Source organism: Podarcis pityusensis (genome assembly GCF_964106645.2).
Source record: "Podarcis pityusensis genome assembly, chromosome: 17".
Lineage (NCBI taxonomy): Eukaryota > Metazoa > Chordata > Lepidosauria > Squamata > Lacertidae > Podarcis > Podarcis pityusensis.
In genome coordinates this window covers 10,595,594-10,621,794 of record NC_138042.1, presented here as the reverse complement: position 1 = coordinate 10,621,794, position 26,201 = coordinate 10,595,594, and the positions used below count along the sequence as shown (strand labels likewise).

Below are 26,201 nucleotides of genomic sequence, written 5' to 3'. Positions count from 1 at the left end.
TTAATAGTATGATTGTTTATATATTTTACTAGAATTAAAACTGCAGCTCCATACAGACTTAAATGGAAGCAATGTCCACTAAGCTTCCTCAGATTTACTTCTTAGTAAACACACTTGAAAATGACCTACAAGAACGGCAAAGCAGTGAACTAGCAAAAAAAGAAAGGGAATAAAAGTATTTCAATTAGATCTACAGTCTGGAAAAAAGTAGTATTCCATCATGTTTTTTCATGAGTGAGTTTTTTAGAGCATCAGACCTGCAGGTGAAGAAGGCAGAGACTGAAAAGTTTTAAGACTTTAATAGCTCTGCTTCGTTAGTCACTGCAAAACTATATAATTACATGACAGTGTGACACGCACGCACACACATACATACATACATAGTGGGATAAAATCACTATGATTTCATTTATTTACTCCACAACATTTATACTTAAAACGAGAAAGCAAAGAAAAAATCCGAAACCATACTTTTAAAACATACGAAGGTAAAAATATTTCTGAATCGGCCGGTGTTTGCATGCGGTTTCCTCCACGCCCCAGATCCTCGGCGACGAACCGAATATTGTTTTCCTGACTCCAGTCCACGATTCGAGACTTTTAAATCGGAATTAGCCGCCCGATCTGCAGAAAGTTCTTCTCCTTCTGCTTTCCCTTTAACGGGGTGGGCGGAGCAGAACGCGCGTTTCGCAGCCGCGCGCATTCACGTGCCGCCTTGACCCGGAAGCGCTCCGTGCCCACGTGCGGGAAGACACGGGGCGGAGGGACCATGTCGGCGCAGCAGGAGCTGAAGATCAACGCGGCGTTCGCGGCGCGCTACGGGCGCTACCGGCGGCGAGAGGAGCTGCAGCGGCGTGAGTGGCGGGCGGGGAGGGAGGGAAGCGGACCGAGCCAGAGCAGCTAGTGTTGCCTGCACTGGCTGGCAGCGGCTCCGCGGGATTTCAAGGCAGGGGAGTCTCTCCCAGCGCTGCCTGGGCTCGAGCCAGTGCCGGATTTACGTATAAGCTAAACAAGCTATAGCTTAGGGTCCCACTCTCTTGGGGGCCCCCAAAATATTTGGGTGTACATTTCCAAAATATAAGATAAATAACAAATAAAATAAACCCTACATACAGCAACAGTGTTTTGTGTTGTGTAGGCTCCTATTTGTTATGTGCAAATGGCTTTAGATACCTATTAGGTCCATAAATTACCATATAGCATATATTCAACACAACATCTTTCCACAGGGCCTGCAAGACAGAGCTGTTCCGCCTGGCCTTTGGTTTGGACTCAGTCTGACCCTTATGTTTCCCTCCCCTTATGGTTTTGATCTGTGGTCTACTATTAAAATGAGGCTGCATTTTAAGTTATATTTTTAACCTGTATTTTAAATTGGTTTCCTCCCTCCCTATTATGTTTTTATTGTAATTTTACTGGTGTTAGCTACCCTGAGCCCGGCTCTGGCCGGGGAGGGCGGGGTATAAATAAAATATTATTATTATTAAAAAACAGCGACAATTTGTTGTTGACAAAAGACAGCTGGACATATAAAGGGCCCCATTACCTTCAGTAGATTAGGACCTCATCAAACCTAAATCCGGCCCTGCTTCTGCCTGGGCTTGAACCCAGAACCTTCAGGGGCTGGAGGGAGGGTTGCCCTTTGCTGTTCCTCTAACATCCTGCCCGGCTCCTTCCCTCCTTCTCTCCCTTCCACCCCTGCAGTGCAGGACCGCTACGGGGATGCAGGCGAAGGCAACGGGTCGAGTTCTGAGTCTGAGACCAGTTCTGAAGATGAGGTGAGTCCTGCTTCTGTTTTCAGCCGCGGAGAAGTTTCTGTTTTCTGTTTTCAGAAGTTCTGTTTTCTCTGCTGGGAAAACTTTTGGATTTTTTGTTTTTTTAAAAATTGGTTTTTCATATTAAAAATTTAAAGAGATTTTTTTCAAACATAAATCATAAAAACAAGATTCCAAGGCAAGGAATCTCCTGGACTTACATCCTCCCCTTTGTGGGTCCTATTATTAATCTAGAGGTCTGGAGGGTGGCAACATGAGAACGGGCCTTCTCTGCAGTGGCTCCCCATTTGTGGAATGCTCGCCCCAGAGAAGTTCATTTGGTGCCTTCATATCTTTAGGTGCCAGGCAGATACGTTCCTTTTTATCCAGGCCTTTGGCTGACCAGATTGACATCCAACACCCTTTTAGAATGTGGCTTTTTTGGGGGGGGGGGTTATTGGCTTATTGCTTTTGGTTTGATTTTTTATGTTTTGGTCTTGTTGTGAACTGCCCTGAGACCTCCGGGTATAGGGCGGTGTATAAGTTGAATAAATAATAATAATAATAATTCCATCCTGCACCTTATTATGATAACCCAAATCTTTTACATCTCCACTGTGTCCAGAATTCACCCTACAAGTGATATTCCAATCCCACTAACAATTTTAACTGTTTACAATGTTTATAAATTTCCCCCGTTCCTTATTAAAATTTTGTTCTTCCTGATTTCTGGCTCTTTCAGTCATTTTAGCCATTTCAGCATAGTGATGGACTAAGCTGTAACTTGGGGTCTTCTGGTTTATTAATCAACTGTTTCTCAATAACCATTATATTTTTTAATAGCTCCTCTTTGTTTCTTTCTTTTTTCCTCTTTAATATGCTATTCTGCTGCAGAAAAAAAACACCCCTCATCACTGCCTTGCTGCCGTCCCAAACAATGCCAATATCAGTACCTTTATTTGTATTCAAATGAAAATATTCTGGAAGATATTTTTGAGCCCTTTCAAAAGTCTCCACATTATCTAATAAATTTTCATTTAATCTCCACCTAAAGGATGATTTATCCTTACCTTTAAAGGCAATTAGTACCAAATTATGGTCAGATAGGGTTTTTGGCAAAATCTCAGCTTTTGTAATTCTTGGACTAAGTTGATGGAAATAATTTGGGTTTTGTTCTTATTGGAGAAGGCCAGGAAGGCAGGTCCTCCTGAATATCTTTTTCAGAATATATCCAATCTTAATTGTGCTCTCTCCTGCGGCAGGAGCTGGACCCCAGATTGGATCGTGCTTTTTACAGCACGCTGGCGTTGCTGAAAACCAAAGACCCCCGGATTTATCAGAAGGATGTCACGTTCTACCGTGAGGAAGGTAATCGCTGATCCAGGTTATGATTTCTTGCCTTGGGGGCAGCTGTGGAACATTCTGGCTTGGCCCAGGGAGACTTTTTGGAGGATTTTCTGAATTAGTTTGGGTCCCGAGAGCAGCTTGTTTTCTGGAATTGTCTGTTGGATCATCGATGATTGCTTCTGTCAGCAGATTCTTCTTCGGATAGCGAAGGTGAGAAGCCGCCCCCCAGGAAGAAAGAAAAGCCCATGTTTCTGAAGGACTATGAGAGGAAGGTCATTCTGGACAAGGCAGGGTAAGGCATGAAAATCAGGGTGCCTGCCGTGTTAAACGTGTTAACCTGGGGATCTTGAGTCTCGAACTCTTATTACAGTGGTACCTTGATTCTCAAATGCCTTGGTATTCAAACAACTTGGAACCCAAACACTGCAAACCCAGAAGTAAGTGTTCTGGTTTGCGAACTTTCTTCAGAAGCTGAACGTGCTCCGTTTTGAGTGCCACGCTTCCGTTTTGAGTGTTGCGCTGAGGTCTGTCTGTTTTTGCTGTTTATTTTGCGTTTTCGTTTTTGCGGCTCTTTTTGTTTTGTTTTTGTGACTGTGGAACCCAGTTCAGCTACTGATTGATTGATTGTGTGACTGCAGTACATTGTTTATTGCTTTCATTTTATGGCTCAAGGGTCTCGTTAGATAGTAAAAATCATGTTAAATTGCTAGTTTAGGGGTTGTTTTTAAAAGTCTGGAACAGATTAACCCACTTTGCATTACTTTCTATGGCAAAGCGCGCCTTGGTTTTGGAACGCTTTGGTTTTGGAACGGAATTCCAGAACGGATTAAGTTTGAGAACCAAGGTACCACTGTATTTGGTCACGTTACTTGGGGTGGGGAACAAATGTTAGGATGAAGCTGTCTATGTTGTTGTCCTTTAATGATGGCAATGCTTATCTCGTGGAACACATGAATAAGTCGTTCTGACTTTCAATCACTGGGTCACTACATATCTGCGGTCAAAAGTGGGAATGGGTAGTTCAATATGTGAAATCCAGCCTTTGTGCCACCACACTCTTCTGGCCACCCTGCTCCAACCCAGTCAGATGGGCTGGGTAGAATAATAATAAGAGTAGTAGTAGTAGTAATAATAATAATAATAATAATAATAATAATAATACGTAGCCACAGTCCATAAACAATACTAGTGTAAAGACACCACTCAGGCTTGCAAATTCTTAAGAAACTGTACGAAACAATTTAAAGAGAGAGGACAAAGATGTGAGCATTAGACCTCCAGCCTGTCTTCCCAAAAAGTTGCTATGTCAAGGAAACTGCGGAGTTATCTTCCAAGATGCTTCATCAGCTGGAAGGCCAACAGCACTCTGAAAAGGGTAGCTCCATGCCAAAGTCCTTTAGGTAGTTCAAAATTTCCTTTATAAAGGGTGAAATTTATATCGTTTCCCACCTAATTCGGAAAATGTTGTTTCCGTGGGCTGAGATGTGCAGATAATATTTGATATTACGGAACATCTGTTTTGTTGGCAGGCTGTGCTTATGGAAAGCTGAACTTTCCATAAAAAGAGGAAAAGAGTGTTCCAAGATACCTTCCCCTGTTTGGGGAAGGGGGCAACTGATACTTCCTAAAATTTCTACTATCGCCGTTGCCATTTGCTTGTTGTGGCAGTGGTCCTGGTTCCCCAGACTCCATGTTGTTGTTGTTTAGTTGTTTAGTCGTGTCCGACTCTTCGTGACCCCATGGACCAAAGCACGCCAGGCACTCCCGCAGTTTGGTCAAACTCATGCTGGTAGCTTCGAGAACACTATCCACCCATCTCATCCTCTGTCGTCCCCTTCTCCTTGTGCCATCAATCTTTCCCAACATCAGGGTCTTTTCCAGGGAGTCTTCTCTTCTCATGAGGTGGCCAAAGTATTGGAGCCTAATCTTCAGGATCTGTCCTTCCAGGGAGCATTCAGGGCCGATTTCTTTAAGAATGGATAGGTTTGATCTTCTTGCAGTCCATGGGACTCTCAAGAGTCTCCTCCAGCACCATAATTCAAAAGCATCAATTCTTCGGCAATCAGCCTTCTTTATGGTCCAGGTCTCACTTCCATACATCACTATTGGGAAAACCATAGCTTTAACTATATGGACCTTTGTTGGCAAGGTGATGTCTCTGCTTTTTAAGATGCTGTCTAGGTTTGTCTTTGCTTTTCTCCCAAGACCAGACTCCATAGCAGACCTGAACTCTGACTTGGAGGCAGACAACTTGAAAGACTTAGCAAAGTTACCTGACACAGAACCTGGTTCCCAAACTGAACATGAGTCTGTGTAGACAGCTTCTTTATACCCATCTACCTCCCTTAGTGCTGCCACCCTTTCAGCAGGACCACAAATATCTCCTCCCTCTGGACCTGTAAGGAGGTGAAGGCCTTCTGGGAAATGATATGTAATGAAATGAAATGTAAAGAATGTTGAAATATACGTTTATTAAAAAAACCCAGAAGCCTTTGCTATTAAGTATTGTTGAGAAATACATAAACAGGATGAAACATTATTTTTATATGCAACAACTGCAGCAAGAATGTTATTAGCCCAAAGATGGAAACAATAAGATTTACCAACCAAAAGAAGAGTGGCAGATGAAATTACTGGACTATGCCAAATTGGCAAAACTGACCGGAAAATTCCGGAACCACCAGGATCCGACTTTTCTGAAAGTCTAGAATAAATTTGTGTTATATTTGAAAGACCACTGCAAACAACTAACATCACTAGTAGGGTTACAAGCCGTTTGTAAGGTTAATTTTATTACTTACTACAGTTAATTTAGTATGTAAACAAGATTATGATCTAATAGCAATAAGGTATACAAGAAAATGCAGTACATAGAGAATAGGTTTGAAAACCATCAGTCGGGGAGGGGGCTCATGAAGGCTCATGAAGCCAAATGTTTTATTCACTTTTGTACACCATGATGTTATGTAAGAAAATATATGTAAAAACCAATAAAAATTATTATAAAAAACAAAAAAAAGTATCTCCTCCCTCTGTCCATCAATTCATGTCCAGCAGAGATTCAAAGATAGAGGGAACAGCACCCCTCTCCTCTGTGTGAGACTTGCTTTGGAGGGGGCGCTTGCCTCCCCGCTGACAAATTATTCTTTTGCCTGGCCTAGATATGCTTCCGACTGTCCCTTTCGCTTGATTTTTATTTTATTGGTGATGATAGTGTTTGATCTCATTTCATTCTGATGCAAGTTCCTTTCCATCGCTCCACGTTTATTTCTTAATATTGAAGGTGAAGAAGATGATGCAAACAATCTCTGCGCTTCACTCAGTCACAGCTACAGTTAGGGTCGTCCCCACCCCCTTTTCCCCTGATTTGTACATCTTACTGACTTTTTATAGCTGTCGTCTCAAAAATTAATAAAGATGCATTTAAAAAACACACACGCTTCCCTGTGTTGTACAGGATGGAACGATCAACTCACTATCCCTCTTTTCCTACAGGAAATATGAAGATGAAGAAAACGATGAAGGAGAACCAGTTAAAAACAGAAAGGTGAGGCTGGGAATCTGGAGATCCCTGGAGATCCCCGCCTGAGAAACAGTTTTTATCCAAATGTGATTTTGGTTTTAAATGCAGTGTAAGGTAGTCTCTGTGGGAGTATATTGTCTTTCATTATGGGGTATCAGTGTTTTTAGGGGGTTAACCAGGCTGGGATAGCTGGGATAGCAGGCTTGTTGGTTTTTGAATGTTTGATGTAGATTTTTTCAGTTTCGTTGTTCTGTATGGGACAATGACAATAAACATTATCGTATTGTATTGTATCGTGAACTGGGGCTTGGTGCGGCAGTTGCTGTACGGTTCTTGGAAAATTGTGCTGTTTCTGGCCGAGGGAATTCCTGGCCCATTCTAGGAAAGGTGCACAGTGGCATGGTGTAATAACCTTCTTCCCTCCCCCCCCCCCCCAATTTTTCAGAGTTATGTAGAAGAGCAGAAGCAGCTTAAGGAGAGGTGAGCTGAGAACTGTGCCGGAGAGGAGAGCCAGACTCGTCAACATAACAGGCTTGCGGACATTATCTCTCCCCCCACCCCCCTTTTGACATTCCTCTTTGAGTGTGCCATCATTTCCCGGTGATGAGGTGCATGAGGGATCAGGCCCCATTCCCAAATGCCGTATGTGGGGGGAGTATGCTGCCATTACATAATGCGGGGGGGGGGGGGAATCACTGCACGTGCACAGCAGCCCCTTGTTGTTGCTGTTGTTTTTAACTTTGAATTTCACTGTGCCAAGCACTGAAAACAGATTCTGAGACTGAGAATGGGCTCCTTCCCTTCTCCTGAGCTGGGCTTTTCCCATCATCCCAACTCCCATCATCTAGCTAACAGGACCAGTGGTCAGGGATAATGGGAGTTGTAGTCCCAAAACATCTGGAGGGCCGAGTTTGCCTGTGCCTGATCTATGTTGACTGTCCCTGGATCAAATGACATTTCTTCTTTAAGTTCTCAAAGCTGTTAACCATCTCAAGGTTGTCATCTGAACTAGCCAGATGTTTAACTGAGAACCAATCAGTCAGTCCATCATTTGAAAAATAAGACTCTAGATCTGTCTTACCCAAAAATGGCAACTAGACATTCTGTTTTGGCAACTGTAACCTTGGTTTAAGGAGTCTTTTGGTGCCTAGCTTATACAGTGGTACCTCGTGTTGTGTAACCTCCAAGCTACAGAAGCTTCAGGTTACGGCTGCGGCAAACCCGGAAGTGTATGTTGCCGGGTTCACTGCTTGCACGTGTGCAGCAGCGCTCTGTGCACCGTGCGCACGCACAGAAGCAACAGCTCTAGTTACAGATTTTTTGGGGTGCGTATGGCACCCCAAAATGAATTAAATCTGTAACCAGCGGTACCACTGTATATCTGAGATTTTAACACTCTAAACCTGACTTTGCCCTCGCCACCCCACTATGCAGCTTCCAAAAGTTTGTGGCCGACAGTGATGAAGATGATGATGAAGGTGGAAGCGCGACATCCTTGCTGCAGAAACGGCCCAAAAGTAAAGAGGAGAAGGTGTGTGTGTGTAAAAGAGATGCCTCAAATTGAAAGGCTAAGGGTGGCGATTCCTTCACCGTCCTGTAGCAGTAGAAGTTGCTTTCCTGGCGATGCTCCAAAATTCAAGCTTGAGCATCAGCAGGCATGCTATAAGGTGACCCTGGTGATACCTGGCTTTTGATGGCCCTGGTGAAGACATCTTTCTTAACGGGAGCAGGAGGTAAGGGGCTGAACGATGGGTATACATATTTTAATAGCCACTAAACTTTGAAATGGGGACGCGGGTGGCGCTGTGGGTTAAACCACAGAGCCTAGAACTTGCCGATCAGAAGGTTGGCAGTTCGAATCCCCACGACGAGGTGAGCTCCCATTGCTCAGTCCCTGCTCCTGCCAACCTAGCAGTTCGAAAGCACGTCAAAGTGCAAGTAGATAAATAGGTACTGCTCCGGCGGGAAGGTAAATGGCGTTTCCGTGTGCTGCTCTGGTTCGCCAGAAACGGCTTAGTCATGCTGGCCACATGACCTGGAAGCTGTCTGCGGACAAACACCGGCTCCCTCGGCCAATAGAGCAAGATGAGCGCCGCAACCCAAGAGTCATCCGTGACTGGACCTGATGGTCAGGGGTACCTTTACCTTTAAACTTTGAAATGTGTTTTAATGTTCAGATAAATGTAGCTGCCTTTAGTCAAGGTCAGGGTGGTGCATTGTTGTTTAGATTTATATACCCCGCTTTGTCTTAAGTTCTCAGGGTGGTTCACAGAATAAAATACAGGATAAAAATAAGCACATAATCTCACGTTGCCACCCTCTGGACTTCACTTGGAGGAGCCACACAAAGAAGGGCCTCGGATGATAAACAGAGAATCTGGGATGATTTATATGGGGAGAGGCGGACTTATAGGTATTGGGTTCCTGAGCTGTTTAAGGCTTTATAGGTCAGAACCAGCACTTTGAATTGGGACCAGAAGCTAGTTGGCAGCCAGTGCAGTCAGGCCAGGATCGGTGTTCTATGCCCAAGCCAGTGAGCAACCTGGCCTCCAGATTCTGTACCGGGTGAAGCGTCCGAACAGTTTTCAGAGGCAGCCCTGTGTATAATCCATGACATTGTTGCCTCGGTTCTACCGTCTCTTCTGTTCTCTCAGGAGCACGAGGAGGCAGACTACATCAGTTGGTTAAAAGGTCAGGAGAAGCCACAAGCAGAGGAAGCGCTCCGGGACCTGGTATGTATAATTATTATTATTATTTAATTTTTTTTTATTTATATGCTGACAAACAAACATAAAACAACACAAAGATGTACAATATATTACAAACAAAATACAATAATATATAAATGTAAAAATAAAAATAGAAAAAGAGCAAAAAGGGAAAAGCAAAGAACATTGTCTCAAAAATAAGATATGTATTAACCTAAATTGGACTCCGTTTTCTTTGTTGACTTCCTTTGTCCTCTACATGGGTCTAATATCAACCATAGTAATCTGCTTTCTTTAATCTTCTTCTTAACTTACTTTCTATTTTAATTGTCCTTATTCTAACCATACATCAGTTTACAGAAGTTAATTAAAACATGTCCAAGAAGTAATATGCGGGCATTGCTTCTTCAGATAATCACTATCTTTCCCCTAGTCTTTCTGAAGTTTTTGTTTGCTGTGGCCCCTGATCGTGTCTGTCAGTCTGGCTAGTTCCATGTAACTGAATAATTTATCTTGACATTCTCGTTTGGATGGAATTGTTTCTTTTTTCCCATTTTTTTGCGATCAGGGTTCTAGCTGCCACCACAGCATACAAGAATAGATTCTAATCTTCTCTGGGTATATCTGTATCAGTTATTTCCAGCAATAAGGCTTCTGCTTCCACCAAAAAAATTAAATCTAAAGATTTTCTTCATTTCTTGAAGGACTAAGTCCCAGAAGCCCTTAACTTTTTCACATTGCCACCACATGTGTATAAGTGTGCCCTCTGATCGGTTGCACCTCCAGCATAAGTTGGATTCCGTGTATACATTTTACAGATTTTTGTAGGTGTCAAATACCACCTGGTATGCAATGGGCTTGGGGACCCGTCGCTTTGGACGACACTGGAAAATGGGCCACAATGATGGGCAGCCCCATCTGGCTCTGTATGACCACTGTCTGGTTTGTTGCTTCTTCCTAATAAATTAAGGCACTGTTTTCCTCAGACCTAGACAAGAATTTTGCAACAGGCTTCCAGAATACCTGCGACTCCCAGAAGCCCATGATTGAGGTTGCAGTGCTTCTCCCAAGAGGCTCAGTGTGCTGGTCTTGATCTTGAGAGTCTCAAGTTAGCTAGGAGAAGGGATCCGACCATTTGCTGTTTCCTTGGGCTGACATAATTTCCAGCCGCCTCAATAAAGTAACGGAATGGAAACACTTATCTTGACGCAAAAAGGATTGGGCTCCGTTAATTTCTGAATCCTGCTAAATCCGCATCTTGAGCGGTTTTCTGCTAGTCTGAGGCTAGCAGAACATTTTTCTGCATGAGCAGGCGCTTCCCCATGTTGCTCCAGGAAAGCATGTGTCTGCCCCATTGATTGATTGATTGATTGAATTTATATACTGCCCTATACCCGGAGGTCTCAGGGTGGTTCACAGAAAATATTGCAGTATATAAAATAAAAATAAAAGCAATAACCCCATAACAGCCCCCCCCCAAGAAAGATCCACATTTTAAAAGGGTACGGGATGTCCATCAGGTCAACCAAAGGCCTGGTTAAAAAGGACCGTTTTTGCCTGACACCTAAAGGTGTATAATGAAGGTGCCAGGCGAACTACCCTGGGCAGAGCATTCCACAGACAGGGAGGCCACTGCAGAGAAGGCCCCGTTCTCATGTTGCCACCCTCCGCACCTCTCGAAGAAGAGGCACACGAAAGAGGGCCTCAGAAGATTATCCCAGGGTCCGGGTAGGTTCATATCAAAAGAGGCGGTCCTTGAGGTATTGCAGTCCTGAGCCGTTCAAGGCTTTATGGGTCAAAAGCAGCACTTTGAATTGGGCCCGGAAACTAATTGGTAGCCAGTGCAGTTGGACCAGGATCGGTGTAGTATACTCAAACCGTCTTGCTCCGGTGAGCAACTGAATTCTGCACTATCTGAAGTTTTTGAACCGTCTTCAGAGGCAGCCCTACTTACAATGTATATCTCACCCTCTTAGGATGAAATGGTCCTTTGGGAGATTTTCTGCACTGTCCCTGTCTTCCAGAGGAGTCTTTGGGTGTGGGTTTGATGGTATGGTGAGCCTTGCTCGGGTCTTGAGGCGGGTGACTTCATTTCGGGTTTCCTCTGTTTCCCCAGGCTCCCCTTAAAGAATACTGGAACGACCCACAACTCGATGAGGGGGAGCGGTTCCTGCGAGATTATATCTTGAACAAGCGCTACAAGGAGGCAGATGATGGAGGGGAGGAAGAGGAGGAGGAGGAGGAGGATGGGTGAGTGCTGAAGGATGGATTTTTGAGTTCCTTAAGGATAGGGCATAACTTTCCCTGGTGTGTCTCCCCCTGTCCCCAATCCAGGTGAAGGTAGATGGAAAGGAAATTTAATTTGTTGAGCTACCCTCTTCCCCCATTCACTGATAGTGCACCTTCATGGGCAAGATCTAACACAATGTCACTTAATGAAGGTAGATAATCTCTGGGCATGCCTTCTATAGTGACACCAGGATAACCTTATTCTTCCCATCTTTATTGGTAGAAATAATTGTTATTTTAAAAAATAATTCCTCCATGCTCTCATGGTCCAGAGGGAGGTGTTCGTGGGTCCATGAGCTAAGTTATTTGCACAGAGTTCTTTTCTCTTAAAGTTTCTGATTTTCACCAGCAATACCAGGAAAGATCATGCTTACTAGCTGCTTTGCTTCTCAATATTCTCTGGTTGGCCTCTGTTATTTTCTTCTACAAATAGAGAACTTACCTAATGACTATATACAGGCTCTTGGGTACCCCATAAGGGATAAAGAAGCAGTTTTTTCTTATAACACTGTCCTTGCGCTATATTCCCTCTTCCTGCTCATGTGCTGCCTTCTCCACAGGCTCCCCGGAGCGCAGCTGGCTATATCGGATTCGTCGGATGAGGGCGAGCTGTTCTTAAAGAAGCAAGAGGATTTTGAGCGCAAGTACAACTTCCGCTTCGAGGAGCCTGAGGCCCAGTTGGTGAGGGGAAATATTCTCTGCCTGCATTGGGAAGTTAGGCTTGCTTCTCTGTGTCCTGGCGCCATAATGTTATGAGTGACAAGAGGGACGTCCTCTCTCTGTGAGGAGACTGGGGTGATGAAAGGGGGGTGCTGCTGGGATCTCTGCTCCTCTGAAGAACGTGAGGCTGAAGAGTTGTTCCTTTTCTCTTCTCCAATACTTGTACCGCCAGATGAAAACATATCCCCGCAACATTGCAACCTCGGTGCGCCGGAAGGATGAACGGCGTAAAGAGAAACGGCAGGAGACTCAGGAACGCAAGAAGAAAGTGAGTTCTGCACAGATACGAGCGGATGATGTTCAGCTCTATTGGGCTACCTAGGAGGGATGAAACTTTTGTCTATTATTATTATTATTATTAGAATTTATATACCGCCCTATACCCAGAGGTCTCAGGGCGGTTCACAGAACAAAATCAAAATATAAAATCACAAAATATATAATCACAATGAAACCAACAGCCCAATAACACGTCCCAAAACCCCCCACATTTTAAAAGGGCATAGGGCAGGGGTAGGCAACCTAAGGCCCGGGGGCCGGATGCGGCCCAATCACCTTCTAAATCCAGCCTGTGGACAGTCTGGGAATCAGCGTGTTTTTACATGAGTAGAATGTGTCCTTTTATTTAAAATGCATCTCTGGGTTATTTGTGGGGCCTGCCTGGTGTTTTTACATAAGTAGAATGTGTGCTTTTATTTAAAAAGCATCTCTGTTTATTTGTGGGGCATAGGAATTTGTTCATTTCCCCCCTCAAAATATAGTCTGGCCCACCACATGGTCTGAGGGACAGTGGACCGACCCACGGCTGAAAAAGGTTGCTGACCCCTGGTATAGGGTGTCAAATCAAATCAACCAAAGGCCTGGTTAAAACAGAACGTTTTTGCATGGTGCCTAAAGGTGTATAATTAATCATTTCATTTCTGTACCGCATTTTTCAGAAAAAAGCTCAAAGCAGTTTACAAACCTACAATAAAACATCAAAAAAGTGATCCAGAATAAAACATTACTGAAGAAAGTCAAATATAAATTATACATTCCAAGCAACGTAAATAACAGGAAACTAAAATATTAAAGATTTCAAAATAAAATATTGCCAAGAAGGTAAAGTATGGAACACACGTTTAATGCAGCAAATTTAACCCAAAAAATTATCTGAAACATTTCAAAAGAAAACATTACTAAAGGAAGTCCAGTATAAAATGCACATTTAAACAGCATAATTAGCAAGGAAACAAAATATAACCATAAACGTAGAGCATATTTGCTGCTGTTACTGCCATTTCTATCAATGGTGGTTCATGGTGGGTGACAGCAATGGAAGCTCAGGCTCAATGACCTGGGTCTGTACTCAGACAGCCAAGATGATTTCTGGTCTCTTCAGCAACCTCAGCTTTTGTAGCTGGAGTCAGTCCAGACCCCGCCCTCCCAGGTCAGGAGGGAAAAGTCCTGCAAAGCGGGGAGCAGATCTCTCAGGACTCACAGTGAAGTATAGGTGGGTTCAGGCATGAGGACGCCAGGAGAACTTCCCTGGGGAGAGCATTCTTCAGACATGGATCTTGGTGCTATATGGGCCAAATAACGGCCTTCTCCCGTAATACTGTGCTTTCTTCACCCTAAAAGGAGAAGGCTCAAAAACAGGAGGAGCTGAAGCAGCTGAAGAACCTGAAGCGCCGGGAGATCCTGGAACGGCTGGGGAAGCTGCGTGAGATCACCGGCAGTGCAACCAGCACCTTCCAGGAAATGGACCTCGAAGGGGACTTTGATCCCACCCAACATGACCAGCTGATGGAGGTGGGTGCATGTTGTATACCAATGCCGAGGGTTCTGGCTGGCAGCCAGAAGACACTGCCCCAGCCCCTCTCCAAAATGTTAGGGCCGTGTTATGGGTGAGTCAGCTGAACCCCGTTCTCCTGCCCCAACGAGAAATTGAGGGAAGTAGATTTGGCTTGTCGTTTGAAAATGTCTCAATGAATTGGTTTGAAACTGGGCAGTGCTTTTGCCTTCTAGGCATTAGCCAACTCTTCTTCTTTTTTAAGAAATCATTTTTATTTGATTTTACAAATTAAATATATAACATTCCAAATGCATATCCATATATAGAGATTACTCTGAATCTCGAGACTTCCCCCTCGTCCCCTTCATGGGCCCTATTGTCAACATTTACAACTGCATATTTATATTCTATGCAGTCGTACCTTGGAAGTCGGAATGGAATCCGTTCCAGAAGCCCGTTCGACTTCCAAAACATTCGGAAGCCAAAGCGCAGCTTCTGATTGGCTGCAGGAGCTTCCAGCTGTTTGGGGACTACATTTCCCATCATCCCTGTCCACTGGTCCTGTTAGCCAGGGATGATGGGTGTTGTAGTCCCAAAACAGCTGGAGGGCCAAGTTGGGCCATCACTGCTTTAGGCAGTAGCCAATGCTTGAATTGATTTGTAGAGTTGGATGGGACCCTGAGGACCGTCTAGTCTAACCCTTCTCCCGGTATGCCCCACAGAGGACCTTAAGGTCCATAAATGGCAACACCCTAGCGGTCCCAGGCCCTAAGGAAGTCAGATTAGCCTCAACTAGAGCCCAGGACCTTTTCAACACTAGTTCCGGCCTGGTGGAACGCTCCGTCTCATGAGACCAGGGCCCTGCAGGATCTGATTTCTTTCCACAGGGCCTGTAAGACAGAGTTGTTCCGCCTGGCCTTTGACTTGGAATCAACTTGATTCCCTCCTCCTCTTTCTTTTCCTTTTTCCTTCTGTGATGGAACTCCTATTTGGGGGACTTCCCTGGCTTTTTCCTGGCCCACGTAGGACCAGTCTGGATAGTTGGCCTTGGTGAAGACTTGACGTTTTCATCCCCCAAAAAGTTTTTTATTTGAGTTTCTACTGAAACAAGGCTGCATTTTAATGTTGTATTTTAATCTTGTTTTTAAGTTGTATTTCAATTGTTTTTATACCTGGTGTTAGCCGCCCTGAGCCCGGTGGGGAGGGGAGGGCTGGGTATAAATAAAAAATTATTATTATTATTATTCTCTGTTTCCTACAGAAATTATTTGGGGACGAGTATTACGGAGTTGGTGAGGAAGAGAAACCGCAGTTTGAGGCAGAAGAAGGAATTGACGGTATGTCGAGAAAATGCCCTGGCACATGGGCAGCTTGACCTCGGTCTGAAAACAAATTTGCTTGTGAGGTCAGCATTGGGATCCCCAATTCTAGAGCAGTCCCCCCTCGACCTGGTGCTGTTCTGGGTGAGGATGGTGGGATCTGTTTGTCCAAACCACCTGGAGGGCACCACGTTGGGAAAGGCTGCTTTAGATGGGCTTTTAATGATGTGTTTGTGGAGTGTTGCATGAAACTGGATCTACTTTGGCTTGATCCAGCAAGGTTCTTGTTAGTCTTCATTTTGGAAGATCTGTTGCAGAACCGGGAGATGTTTTTGGCTGGGAGAATTTTTGCTGAAGAGAACATGAGTTGGGGACATGAAAGGAGGAAGGCAAGCAAGCTGCGAGTACCGTATTTTTCGCACCATTGGACGCACATTTTCCCCTCCAAAAATGAAGGGGAAATGTGTGTGCGTCCTATGGGGCGAATGCAGGCTTTCGCTGAAGCCTGGAGAGTGAGAGGGGTCGGTGCGCACTGACCCCTCTCGCTCTCCAGGCTTCAGGAAGCTCTGCGCAACCCTCGGGAGACCGACTCCGAGGGTTGCGCAGAGCTGCCTGCCGTCCCCGGCTCAGCGCAGCTCTGCGCTGCCACCGGGATCCGGGCGCGAAGTCCCGCCCCGCTCCGGATGGCCGCGCAGAGCTGCCTGCAGTCCCAGGATCAGCGCACTTCTCCCCATCGCCAGCCCCACAAGCTCGGGGGACAGCGGGGAGGCAGAGCGCACCTTCCCGCTGTTCCCCGACCTAGTTCTTCCAGCCCCGCACCTGGGGGGGAAATAAAAATATTTTTCTTTATTTCCCCCCCAAAAAACTAGGTGCGCCCTATGGGCCGGAGCGTCCTATGGAGCGCAAAATACGGTATTTTGCAGAAGCTGCCCACGTAATCTGGAATCTGCCAGGAATGTTAAAATGACTGTTGTGCTTTAGATATCCTCAGGAGTCATTTGGTGTATTCTTGCATGACGCTTGTTTCTTTTTTTATTTATATATAATTTTTATTAAATTTTCTGGTTTACATTTCAAAATATTCATTTAAACAACCTTAATGACTTCCCTTCTTCTCTTTCCATGGTTCATTTTGCATACCACCCATCCTTCATATTTTTCATAAAATAAACTATTCAGTAATCCATTGTTACATCCATCGGAACTTATTTTCACTGTTGAATTTATCTTAATGCTACCAGCATTCTTAAATGAACACAATTTTCACCCATATATTCAGTAAACATTTTCCAGTCTTTTTCCAGTCTACATTCTTTTTGTTCTCTTATTCTATATGTTAAGTCTGCAAGCTGCATGTATTCCATCAGTTTAAATTGCCATTCCTCTTTGGTTGGGACCTTGCTATTTTGGGGCTGACAAAACATGAGCTGCAGTCATAGCATACATAAATAGTCTTTTTTGACACCTGGGAATTTACCTGTGAATTATCCCCAACCAAAAGGAGTCTGGTTTTGGTTTTTTTGGAAAAGTACTTTTAAATATTTTTTTCAATTCATTATGTATCATTTCCCAATACTCTTTTACCCTTTTACAAGTCCACCACATATGATAAAACGTACCCTCAACCTCATAACATCTCCAGCACATGAGACTCGTTTCATGCCTTCAGATGCCTTAACAGGGGGACTCTGTTTCTTTATCCATCCCAACTTTGGTTGAGGGATTCTTGGGCATTACTGCAGGCCGGCTCCTGGATGAGGTTCAGAAAACAATGGGACCAAAGGAATCATTAGCTTAGAAAGCAAAAATGTCTTTTTCGTCTTCATCCCGAATGCAGATGAGTGGAATTGGGACAAGTGGACAGGAGGGGATGGAACTGAAGCAGAAGGTCACCTAGGGCTGCAGGAGGATGAAGAATACCACCCCCACTGCGAGGATCCTGACTTTGTGGTATGTCTGGCTTGCATTCTTAACCAGGGGGCCCAGCTCTGGTTGCTGAGGTGGTGCGGGTCTCAATAATAATAATAATAATAATAATAATAATAATAATAATGCAATGAAACATCAGGCATTAAAAAGTTTCCTAAACAGGGTTGCCTTCAGATGTCTTCTAAAAGTCCGATAGTTGTTTATTTCCTTGACATCTGGTGGGAGGGTGTTCCACAGGGCGGGTGCCACTGCCGAGAAGGCCCTCTGTCTGGTTCCCTGTAATCTAACTTCTCGCACGGAGGGAACTGCCAGAAGGCCCTCGGAGCTGGACCTCAGCGTCCGGGCTGAACAATGGGGGTGGAGACACTCCTTCAGGTATACTTATGGGACAGCCTCTCCTGGTATGCCCCGCAGAGGACCTTAATGTCCATGAATAATCATAGTTTAGAGGTCCCAGGCCCTAAGGAAGTTAGATTATCCTCCACCAGGGCCAGGGCCTTCTCAGTGATGGCTCCAACCTGGTGGAATGCTCTGTCCCATGAGACCAGGGCCCTGCAGGATTTAACTTCCTTCCGCAGGGCCTGTAAGACAGAACTGTTCCGCCTTGCTTTCAAGTTGAACCTGGCCTGATCTTTTGTTCCCCTTTTTGTGAAGATTGCCCACTCTTGGGATCCCACAGCTGGTTCTCCCCTGGGTTCCTCGCTGGCCCAAGTGGGACTAATTTAGCCAGCTAGCCCTGGTGATCATCTAATGTTTATTGGATGGATTTCCCCCCTAAATTGATTTTTGATTTTATTGTTATTTACGCTTTATCCCGTATTTTATGCTGTTTTTTCTGTAGCATCAATTAAGTGTTTTAAATTTGTTGTTAGCCGCCCTGAGCCCGGTTTCCTGAACCGGGTAGGGTGGGGTATAAATAAAAAAATATTATTATTATTATTATTATTATTATTATTATTATTATACTGGGCTGAGCTGTTTAGGGCTTTAAAGGTCAGCACCAACACTTTGAATTGCGCTCGGAAATACTTTGAATTGTGCTTGCGCCCGTTCATGCACTGCAGCCATGGATTGGCAGAAGATGGTGCCCATGAAGGGATGGGCAAATAGATGAGGGAAAGCCACAGTCTCTGGTCAGTGTGACCAGAAAGCTCGCTGCAGATTTGAGGACACTTAGCAAAAATGGTGACATCTAATAACTTAATGGATAGAGGTGGGGAAAGGGGGCAGACTTTGGGCAACATCTTTCATGAGATGATGGCAGGATTTGATGCATTTTTGCATGCAGCTGTCGCATCCAGGCTTTCCTCCCTGAGGACCGGGAACATATTTAATGAAGAGCGGTGAAATCTGGATTTCCCAAGAGCCTTGCACAACCATAGGGGTGCAGTTGGCATTCTGTATGCTGAAGTGGGCAACAGGAGAGATGCCCACACAAATACAATACGATATGATAATCTTTATTGTCATTGTCCCATACAGAACAACGAAATTGAAAATCTACATCAGACATTCAGAAACCAACAAGCCTGCTATCCCAGCCTGGTTAGCCCCGTAAAAACTCTGATACCCCATAATTAAATACAATATACTCCCATAGAGACTACCTTACACTGCGTTTAAAACCAAAATCGCATTTGAATAGAAACTTTCTCAGGCGGCTAGTCCTAGTCTTTATAATCCTGTACCTTCTTCCAGAAGGCAGAAGCTGAAAGAGATCATTTCTGGGGTGCGCACTATCTCTGCAGCTTTCTTATGGCACCTGGAAGCACAGATTTGATCCAAGGTGGGAAGAGTGCACCCAATTATTCTCTCCGCAGTCTTTACAACCCTGGACAGCATTGTTTTTCCCTGACCGTGCAGCTCCCAAACCACACACACAGACCATAAGTTAATACACTCTCAACAGTACAACGGTAAAATGCCATCAACAGGTCTTTGAGGGTTTATTTTATGGGGGCGGGGGCTGGTGAGCGATAAGCAGCAGCTTCTTGCTCTATGTCTGGTTGGGTTCTAGTCTTGTTTTCCCTGCGTGGACTTCTGGCACCAGGGGAGAAGGGAGGTTGGCTCTGCTCTCCTCCCGGGGTTTGTGACGCCCGCGTGAAATGACGCTTGCTTTTCTCTTCTCTTCTCCCCTCCACAAACCACCTCTTCAGATGGATGCCGATTACGACCCCACCCAGGAGCCAGGCCCCTCCAGAAAGCAGCGGAGGCTGGAGGTTCCCCTTCTGGGCAAGAAGAAGCGCAAGTCGCATTTTGCAGAGGCTGTCAGTCGGGAGAAAAAACCCTTTGACCCTGGTAAGGATGGTAGATGAGCCAGCCTTACTTCGCCTGGCGTCTTTTGCCCATAGAACCTCTCCCAGGCCAGGTGGCATCAATTGCATTTGAGAATTGTTGGAACTGAGAGAGAAGGGGACTTGCTCTCTTTGGGTGATGGAGGCTTCCCTGAGAGATTGAACGCTTCTGGGCATTTTTCTGCTTCCCCGTTTAGTGAAAATCTCCTTGCCCAGCCAAACGTCTTTCTCTTCCTCCCTCCCTCTCTCTCTCTCTCTCTTTTTTAAAAAATTATGCTTCTCAGGTTTATACATTTCATTAATTTCACAATCATTTTAACGTTTCAAAATTTGACTTCCTTTGGTTCCTTAAATTTAATTTTAATATCTTCTGCATATCCAAATTCACCTTAATTTGCTCAATTATTTATCTACTTTAAATACTCTTATAAAACTGCAGGTTGTTACAGTAACCCTGCCAATGTTCTTATCTATTTAAAATTTATCTGTAAATATTCAACAAACCATTTCCATTATTTTATAAGAAGTTTGCTATCTTGATTTCTTATTATTCCGGTAAGTTTCGCCCTTTCTGCATATTCCACAAGTTGTTGTGTCCATTCTTCCTTTTCTGGGACTTCTGCTTCTTTCCATTTTGGGGCAGGTAACATTCCTGCTGCTATAGTAGCATACATAAATAAGTTTCTTTTTATTTTATTTTTAAAAATATTTTTATTAAATTTTATTTATCAAATTTAAATTCAAACATTAAACATTCACATCATCATTTAAGCTTCTCTGAATCCTTCGACTCCCCTCCGCCCTTCCATGGTTACAATTATCAATCTTTTTTTCAACTGCTTCCCTTATATTCTCTATTTTTAAAAAAGAATCAATCCATTTTTTACGATAGTTTTTCGTACATTGCAAGCATTACTGCAATCCTGCCAAAGTTTTTAATTGTTTACAGTGTTCTCTTAAATACATTGTAATTTTTTTACATTGGGAAAAAATATGCATCAATAAGTTTCTATACAATTTACGCATTTCTGTCCCTATAATTCCCCAAAGAAAAGCTTCTGGTTTTTTTGTTTTTGTTTTTACAAAGGTTATCAAAAACTCTCTCTCTTTGCAGAGACAAAGACCTTTGAGCAGTACCTAGATGAATTCTACCGCCTGGACTATGAAGACCTGATAGGGGACTTGCCTTGCCGTTTCAAATACCGAACCGTGGTCCCCTGCAGCTATGGGCTCTCAACTGAGGAGGTAGGTAACTTGACCCTTTGGCAGAGACTGAGGCAGATTTCTTTTCTCCCGCTGGGGTGGGGAGGACCGTTGTCTGTTTTGGTCAGACAGTGGTACCTCGGGTTACATACGCTTCAGGTTACATACGCTTCAGGTTACAGACTCCGCTAACCCAGAAATAGTACCTCAGGTTAATAACTTTGCTTCAGGATGAGAACAGAAATTGTGCTCCGGAGGTGCAGCGGCAGCAGGAGGCCCCATTAGCTAAAGTGGTGCTTCAGGTTAAGAACAGTTTCAGGTTAAGAACGGACCTCCGGAACAAATTAAGTAATTAACTCGAGGTACCACTGTATACTAGATGAGATGCAACAAACTGAAGCTCAATCCAGAGAAGATTGAGGCACTGTTTGTGGGCGGTTCCCTAGACTGGATGGATGGAAGATGACCTGCTCTTGATGGGGTTACATTCCTTTTGAAGGAGCTGGTATGTAGCTTGGGAATACTTCTGGACCCATTTCTTGAGACTCAGGTGGCCTCAGTGGCACCGAGTGACGTCTGTCTGCTTTGGCAGGTGGCCCACACATGCCCCTGTTTGGACAGGGATAGCCTAACATCTGCCATCTAAGCTCACGTAACCTTCGGGCTAGATTTTTGCAATACGTTCTACATGGGGCTGCCCCTGAAGACGATTCAGAAACTTCAGCTGGTATAGAATGCAGCAGCCAGGTTGCTCAAGACCAGGGGTCAGCAGCCTTTTTCAGCCGTGGGCCGGTCCACCGTCCCTCAGACCATGTGGTGGGCGGGATTATATTTTGAAGGAAAAAATGAACAAATTCCTATAGAGGACATAGCCACCAGTACCAGGCAGTAGATGAACATTGGGATGCACAGAAACCTCGTGTGGATTCTTCAAAGGTTAAGTCTCCTTGGACTGGATCTTGCACCAGTTTGCAGTTTTCCCTTTTTGGGACTAGCCTTTCAGCTCTCATCTGACAACTCATCTCCTAACATGAGGCTTCTGTCTAGTCAAAAGGATTCTGCACATGCTTCATTCTTGCCCAGGGGTGAGCAAACTTTTTCAGCCATAGGCTGGTCCACCGTCCCTCGGACCATGTGGTGGGCCAGACTATATTTTGAAGAAAAAAATGAACGAATTCCTATGCCCCACAAATAACCCAGAGATGCATTTTAAATAAAAGCACACATTCTACTCATGTAAAAACACGCTGATTCCTGGACCGTCTGCAGGCCGGATTGAGAAGGCGATTGGGCCGCATCCGGCCCCCAGGCCTTAGGTTGCTTACCTCTGCTCAAGAGTGTTTGAGCATACTACACCAAACCTGGCCTAACTCCACTGGCTGCCAATCAGTTTCTGGGCCCAATTCAAAGTGCTGCTTTTGACCTATAAAGCCTTAAACGGCTCAGGACTGAAATACCTGAAGAACCGCCTCTTTCCATATGAACCTACCCAGACCCTGAGATCATCTTCTGAGGCCCTTTTTCATGTGCCTCCTCTGGAGGGTGGCAACACGAGAACAGGGCCTTCTCTGCAGTGGCTCCCTGTTTGTGGAATGCTCTCCCCAGGGAGGCTCATTACATATCTTTAGGCACCAGGCGAAAACATTCCCCTTCAACCATGCTGTGGCCTTTTCAATGTATTTGCTGGAGGCAGGGTTGTTGCTGGTTTTGTTTTGTTCCGTTATGTATTTTGTGTTCTCATTTGCATTGTGAACTGCTCTGTGATTTCCGGATGAAGGGAGGCGCACAAATTTAATAAACAAAGGCCGGGGTGCATGCTTCTGGAGGATCAGGTGCCAATTGGTGCAACATTCGGACTGCCTCACCAGAGTGGTGCATGCTCTGGTTCTCTCTCTTGGACTACTGCAATGCGCTCTGTGTGGGGCTACCTTTGAAGGTGACCCGGAAACTACAACTAATCCAGAATGCAGCAGCTAGACTGGTGACTGGGAGCGGCCGCCAAGACTACATAACACCGGTCTTGAAAGACCTACATTGGCTCCCAGTAAGTTTCTGAGCACAATTCAAAGTGTTGGTGCTGACCTTTAAAGCCCTAAATGGCCTCTGTCCAGTATGAAGGAGCGTCTCCACCCCCATCGTTCTACCCGGACACTGAGGTCCAGCTCTGAGGGCCTTCTAGCAATTCCCTCCCTGCGAGAAGTGAGGTTACAGGGAACCAGGCAGAGGGCTTTCTTGGTAGTGGCACCCGCCCTGTGGAATGCCCTCCCACTAGATTTCAAAGAGAGCAACTACTACCAGACTTTTAGAAGACATCTGAAGGCAGCCCTCTTTAGGGAAGCTTTTAATGTTTGATGTATTACTGTATTTTAATATTTTGTTGGAAGCCGCCCAGAGTGGCTGGGGAAGCCCAGCCAGATGGGCAGGGTATAAATAATATATTATTATTATTATTCAAATAAGAAATGAATGATTCTTTCTCCCTAGATCCTGGCAGCTGATGACAAGGAGCTGAACCGCTGGTGTTCTTTGCGGAAGACCTGTATGTACAGGTGAGGCGCAGGAAGGATGCGGTGTCTGTCAACACTGGAAACCGAATTAAAGGGGGGGGTCCTGCTGTGTGCAGTGTGGCTTGGGGACCAGGACTCCTGGGTTCTAGCCCACTTCTGGTTGCGCTGGTCGCCGCGACTCGTGCTTCAGTTTTTTCGAAGAATTCAAGATTTTCTGGCAAGCGACAATGCACAAAGGGGCCTGCAAGTTTGGGAATGGGGCGGAGGTGTCGGCTTCTGAGCCACAGAGCAATCCACTGCAGCTCCAGTGTCTAGCAAAGAGGAATCTTTGCAGACCTCTTGGTTTTTGGGGGGTTCTGCCCCTGCACAAGGCACCATCCACTACCTGCCATGCTGTTGTCTGCGATGAGATGGTTTTGTTCCTTGCTTTTTCCCTCCCACCCGCATCAGGGAGGGAAGGCAGGGAAGGAGGGCATCTTGCATGTGGCACCTGACAGGTGTATTCTCCATGCAGGTCTGAGAAGGAGGAGCTGCGAGACAAGACGGCCTATGAGCAGAAAGGCCAGAATACTTGGAAGAAGAAGCAGGTTCTCAAATCCCTTCAGTCCGAGTATGTGCTCTATTTTATATCTATATTGCTATTTTATTTGATTTCAAGATTCAAGATTGCATTTTAACACTCAATAATTATACTCCTTCAATGCTAATGACTTTCTGCTTGTCCATCCTCAAAGTTCATAAATATAATTTCACGTAACTACCTTTTAAAGTACCCTTCATCCTCTTTAACAGGTTTCTTAATATAATCTACTATTTTTTCTCCTTAAATTTCAAACCCCACTGTGGACTTCATGTATAAAGAATAACTTTTTAAGTCCGTTTCGGGGGCCTAATCCCGTCCGCTGGTTAGTTTAATCCAGTCCCTGTGGCAGTTTATTTCCTGGGGCAAAATCATTAAAAAAGCTCAACAACTTCAATCCTAAAAAAAGGCCAACAACTTTGGTCGGCCCTCACGGCCCTTCACATCATCAAATCTGGCCCTCATTGAAAAAAGGTTGGACACCACTGTTTTAAGTAAACTAGGAAAGGTCTCCTGTCCTCAACAACAACAACAACAACAAAAACAACAACAATAATTTTATTTATATCCTGCCCTCCCCAGCCAAAGCCGGGCTCAGGGCTAACAACAATAAAGGTAACACAACATTCTAAAATCAATTCATTTTAAAATCAATTCAAAATCAAATTCATGACAACCATTGGACTAGAGTTCTGTGAGGATTACCAAAGGAGGGGGTCAGACTGTGCCTTGGCCAAAGGCCTGGTGGAACAGCTCTGTCTTGCAGGCCCTGCGGAAAGATGTCGTCCCACAGGTCCCTAGTCTCTTGTGACAGAGAGTTCCACCAGATTGGGGCCACCGCCGAAAAAGCCCTGGTTCTGGTTGAGGCCAGCCTAACCTCCCTGTGGCCCAGGACCTGCAAGATGTTTTTGATTGAAGACCATAAGGTCCTCCGTGGGACATACCAGGAGAGGCGGTCCCGTAGGTACGAGGGTCCTAGGCCATATAGGGCTTTAAAGGTTAAAACCAGCACCTTAAACCTGACCCTGTACTCCACCGGGAGCCAGTGCAGCTGGTATAGCACCGGGTGAATGTGATCCCGCAGCGAGGACCCCGTAAGGAGTCTCGCTGCGGCATTCTGCACCCGCTGGAGTTTCTGGGTCAGTCTCAAGGGCAGCCCCATGTAGAGTGAGTTACAATAATCCAGTCTGGAGGTGACCGTCGTGTGGATCACAGTGGCTAGGTCAGGCCGAGAGAGGTAAGGAGCCAACTGCTTAGCTTGGTGGAGATGAAAAAATGCTGCCTTTGTTATAGCTGCAGTCTGCGCCTCCATGGAAAGGGAGGTGTCGAAGATTACACCCAAACTCTTAACGGACGGTGCTGGCACTAATTGCGCCTCCGCAAGAGATGGGAGTTGCAAGGATCTAAGCTTGAATCTCTTATCGGTGCCATCAGTTTAGTCATCTCTGCGTATTCTTTGATTTTTGTCAGCCATTCTTCCTTGGAAGGTATTCTTTCCTCCTCCAACTTACGAGCATAAAAATTTCTTGCCACTGTGATTACATTCCCTCCTGAGGCCATCTCTTTCACTCTGCAATGCAGCAGTAGCCCTCTGAGATCCACACAATGTTTTCATCCTATTTCATTCATCCGTTTGCTCCCCTTTCAGGGCGGAGGAGCCGGAAAGCGAAAAGAAAACACCAGGCAAGAAAGGAAAGAAGGGCAGGGACAAGGCCAAGCGCCAGGAGCTGCCTTCTAAAGAGCTGCGGATGCCTGACACCGAATGCAAGGAAGAACGGCTCCTGCTTCCCAAGGGAGATCCCGGACCGAAACCAGCGCCAGCCTCAAGCAGCCGGGTGGAGACTGCCACTCCACAGGACCCCTCTCCTGCCATCCCCAGAGTCCAGAGGCCGAAGAAGAGAAGCAGGAAGGGGGTGGCGCGGGTGCGGGTGGGCCGCTTGGAGTTCAGCCGCCAGCGACTCCAGGCCTACGGCCTCAACGCAAAGCGCCTGCACTTCCGCCAGCTTCTCCGCGAGAAACGGCGGAGGAAGCCTAAGGAGGGCGCTCCAGACCAGGCCAAGAAAGCAGCTCAGGCCTGAGCTACCCTGCGGCTCAACTTTGGAGCAAAAGTTTCCTTGGACAAGGGATCTGTTTGATGGCTGCAAGCGACGGCCCAGAAGGTAGCACTTGGTGCCTCTGGGCTTCAGGGCAGGATTTGTGCAGAGGAATGATTCAAATACATTGCCAGTTATCACTCTTGGCATTTTGTATCGGC

General features: G+C 45.3%; 1 protein-coding gene and 1 long non-coding RNA gene across 3 annotated transcripts; both read left to right on the top strand.

Moving 5' to 3' along the window:
• Positions 1–707: 707 nt before the first annotated feature.
• On the top strand, positions 708–26,201 carry KRI1 (KRI1 homolog). 2 transcript variants are annotated; one of them, XM_080988125.1, is made up of 19 exons: positions 708–854; positions 1,705–1,778; positions 3,017–3,122; positions 3,291–3,393; positions 6,597–6,648; positions 7,070–7,104; positions 8,059–8,155; positions 9,279–9,356; positions 11,449–11,582; positions 12,182–12,302; positions 12,514–12,609; positions 13,962–14,132; positions 15,377–15,452; positions 17,272–17,384; positions 19,520–19,661; positions 20,772–20,902; positions 23,345–23,409; positions 23,882–23,977; positions 25,596–26,201. In XM_080988125.1, exons 1-19 carry the CDS (start codon positions 770–772, stop codon positions 26,023–26,025), a joined length of 2,205 nt encoding a protein of 734 aa, XP_080844251.1. In that variant the 5' UTR covers positions 708–769; the 3' UTR covers positions 26,026–26,201. The 2 variants fall into 2 exon arrangements, with proteins under 2 accessions (XP_080844251.1, XP_080844250.1); XM_080988124.1 differs by having other exon boundaries at positions 3,288–3,393.
• Positions 7,111–8,043, top strand: LOC308467034. Its single transcript, XR_013981108.1, has 3 exons — positions 7,111–7,351; positions 7,385–7,561; positions 7,892–8,043. It is a non-coding gene; the product is annotated as an uncharacterized lncRNA (long non-coding RNA).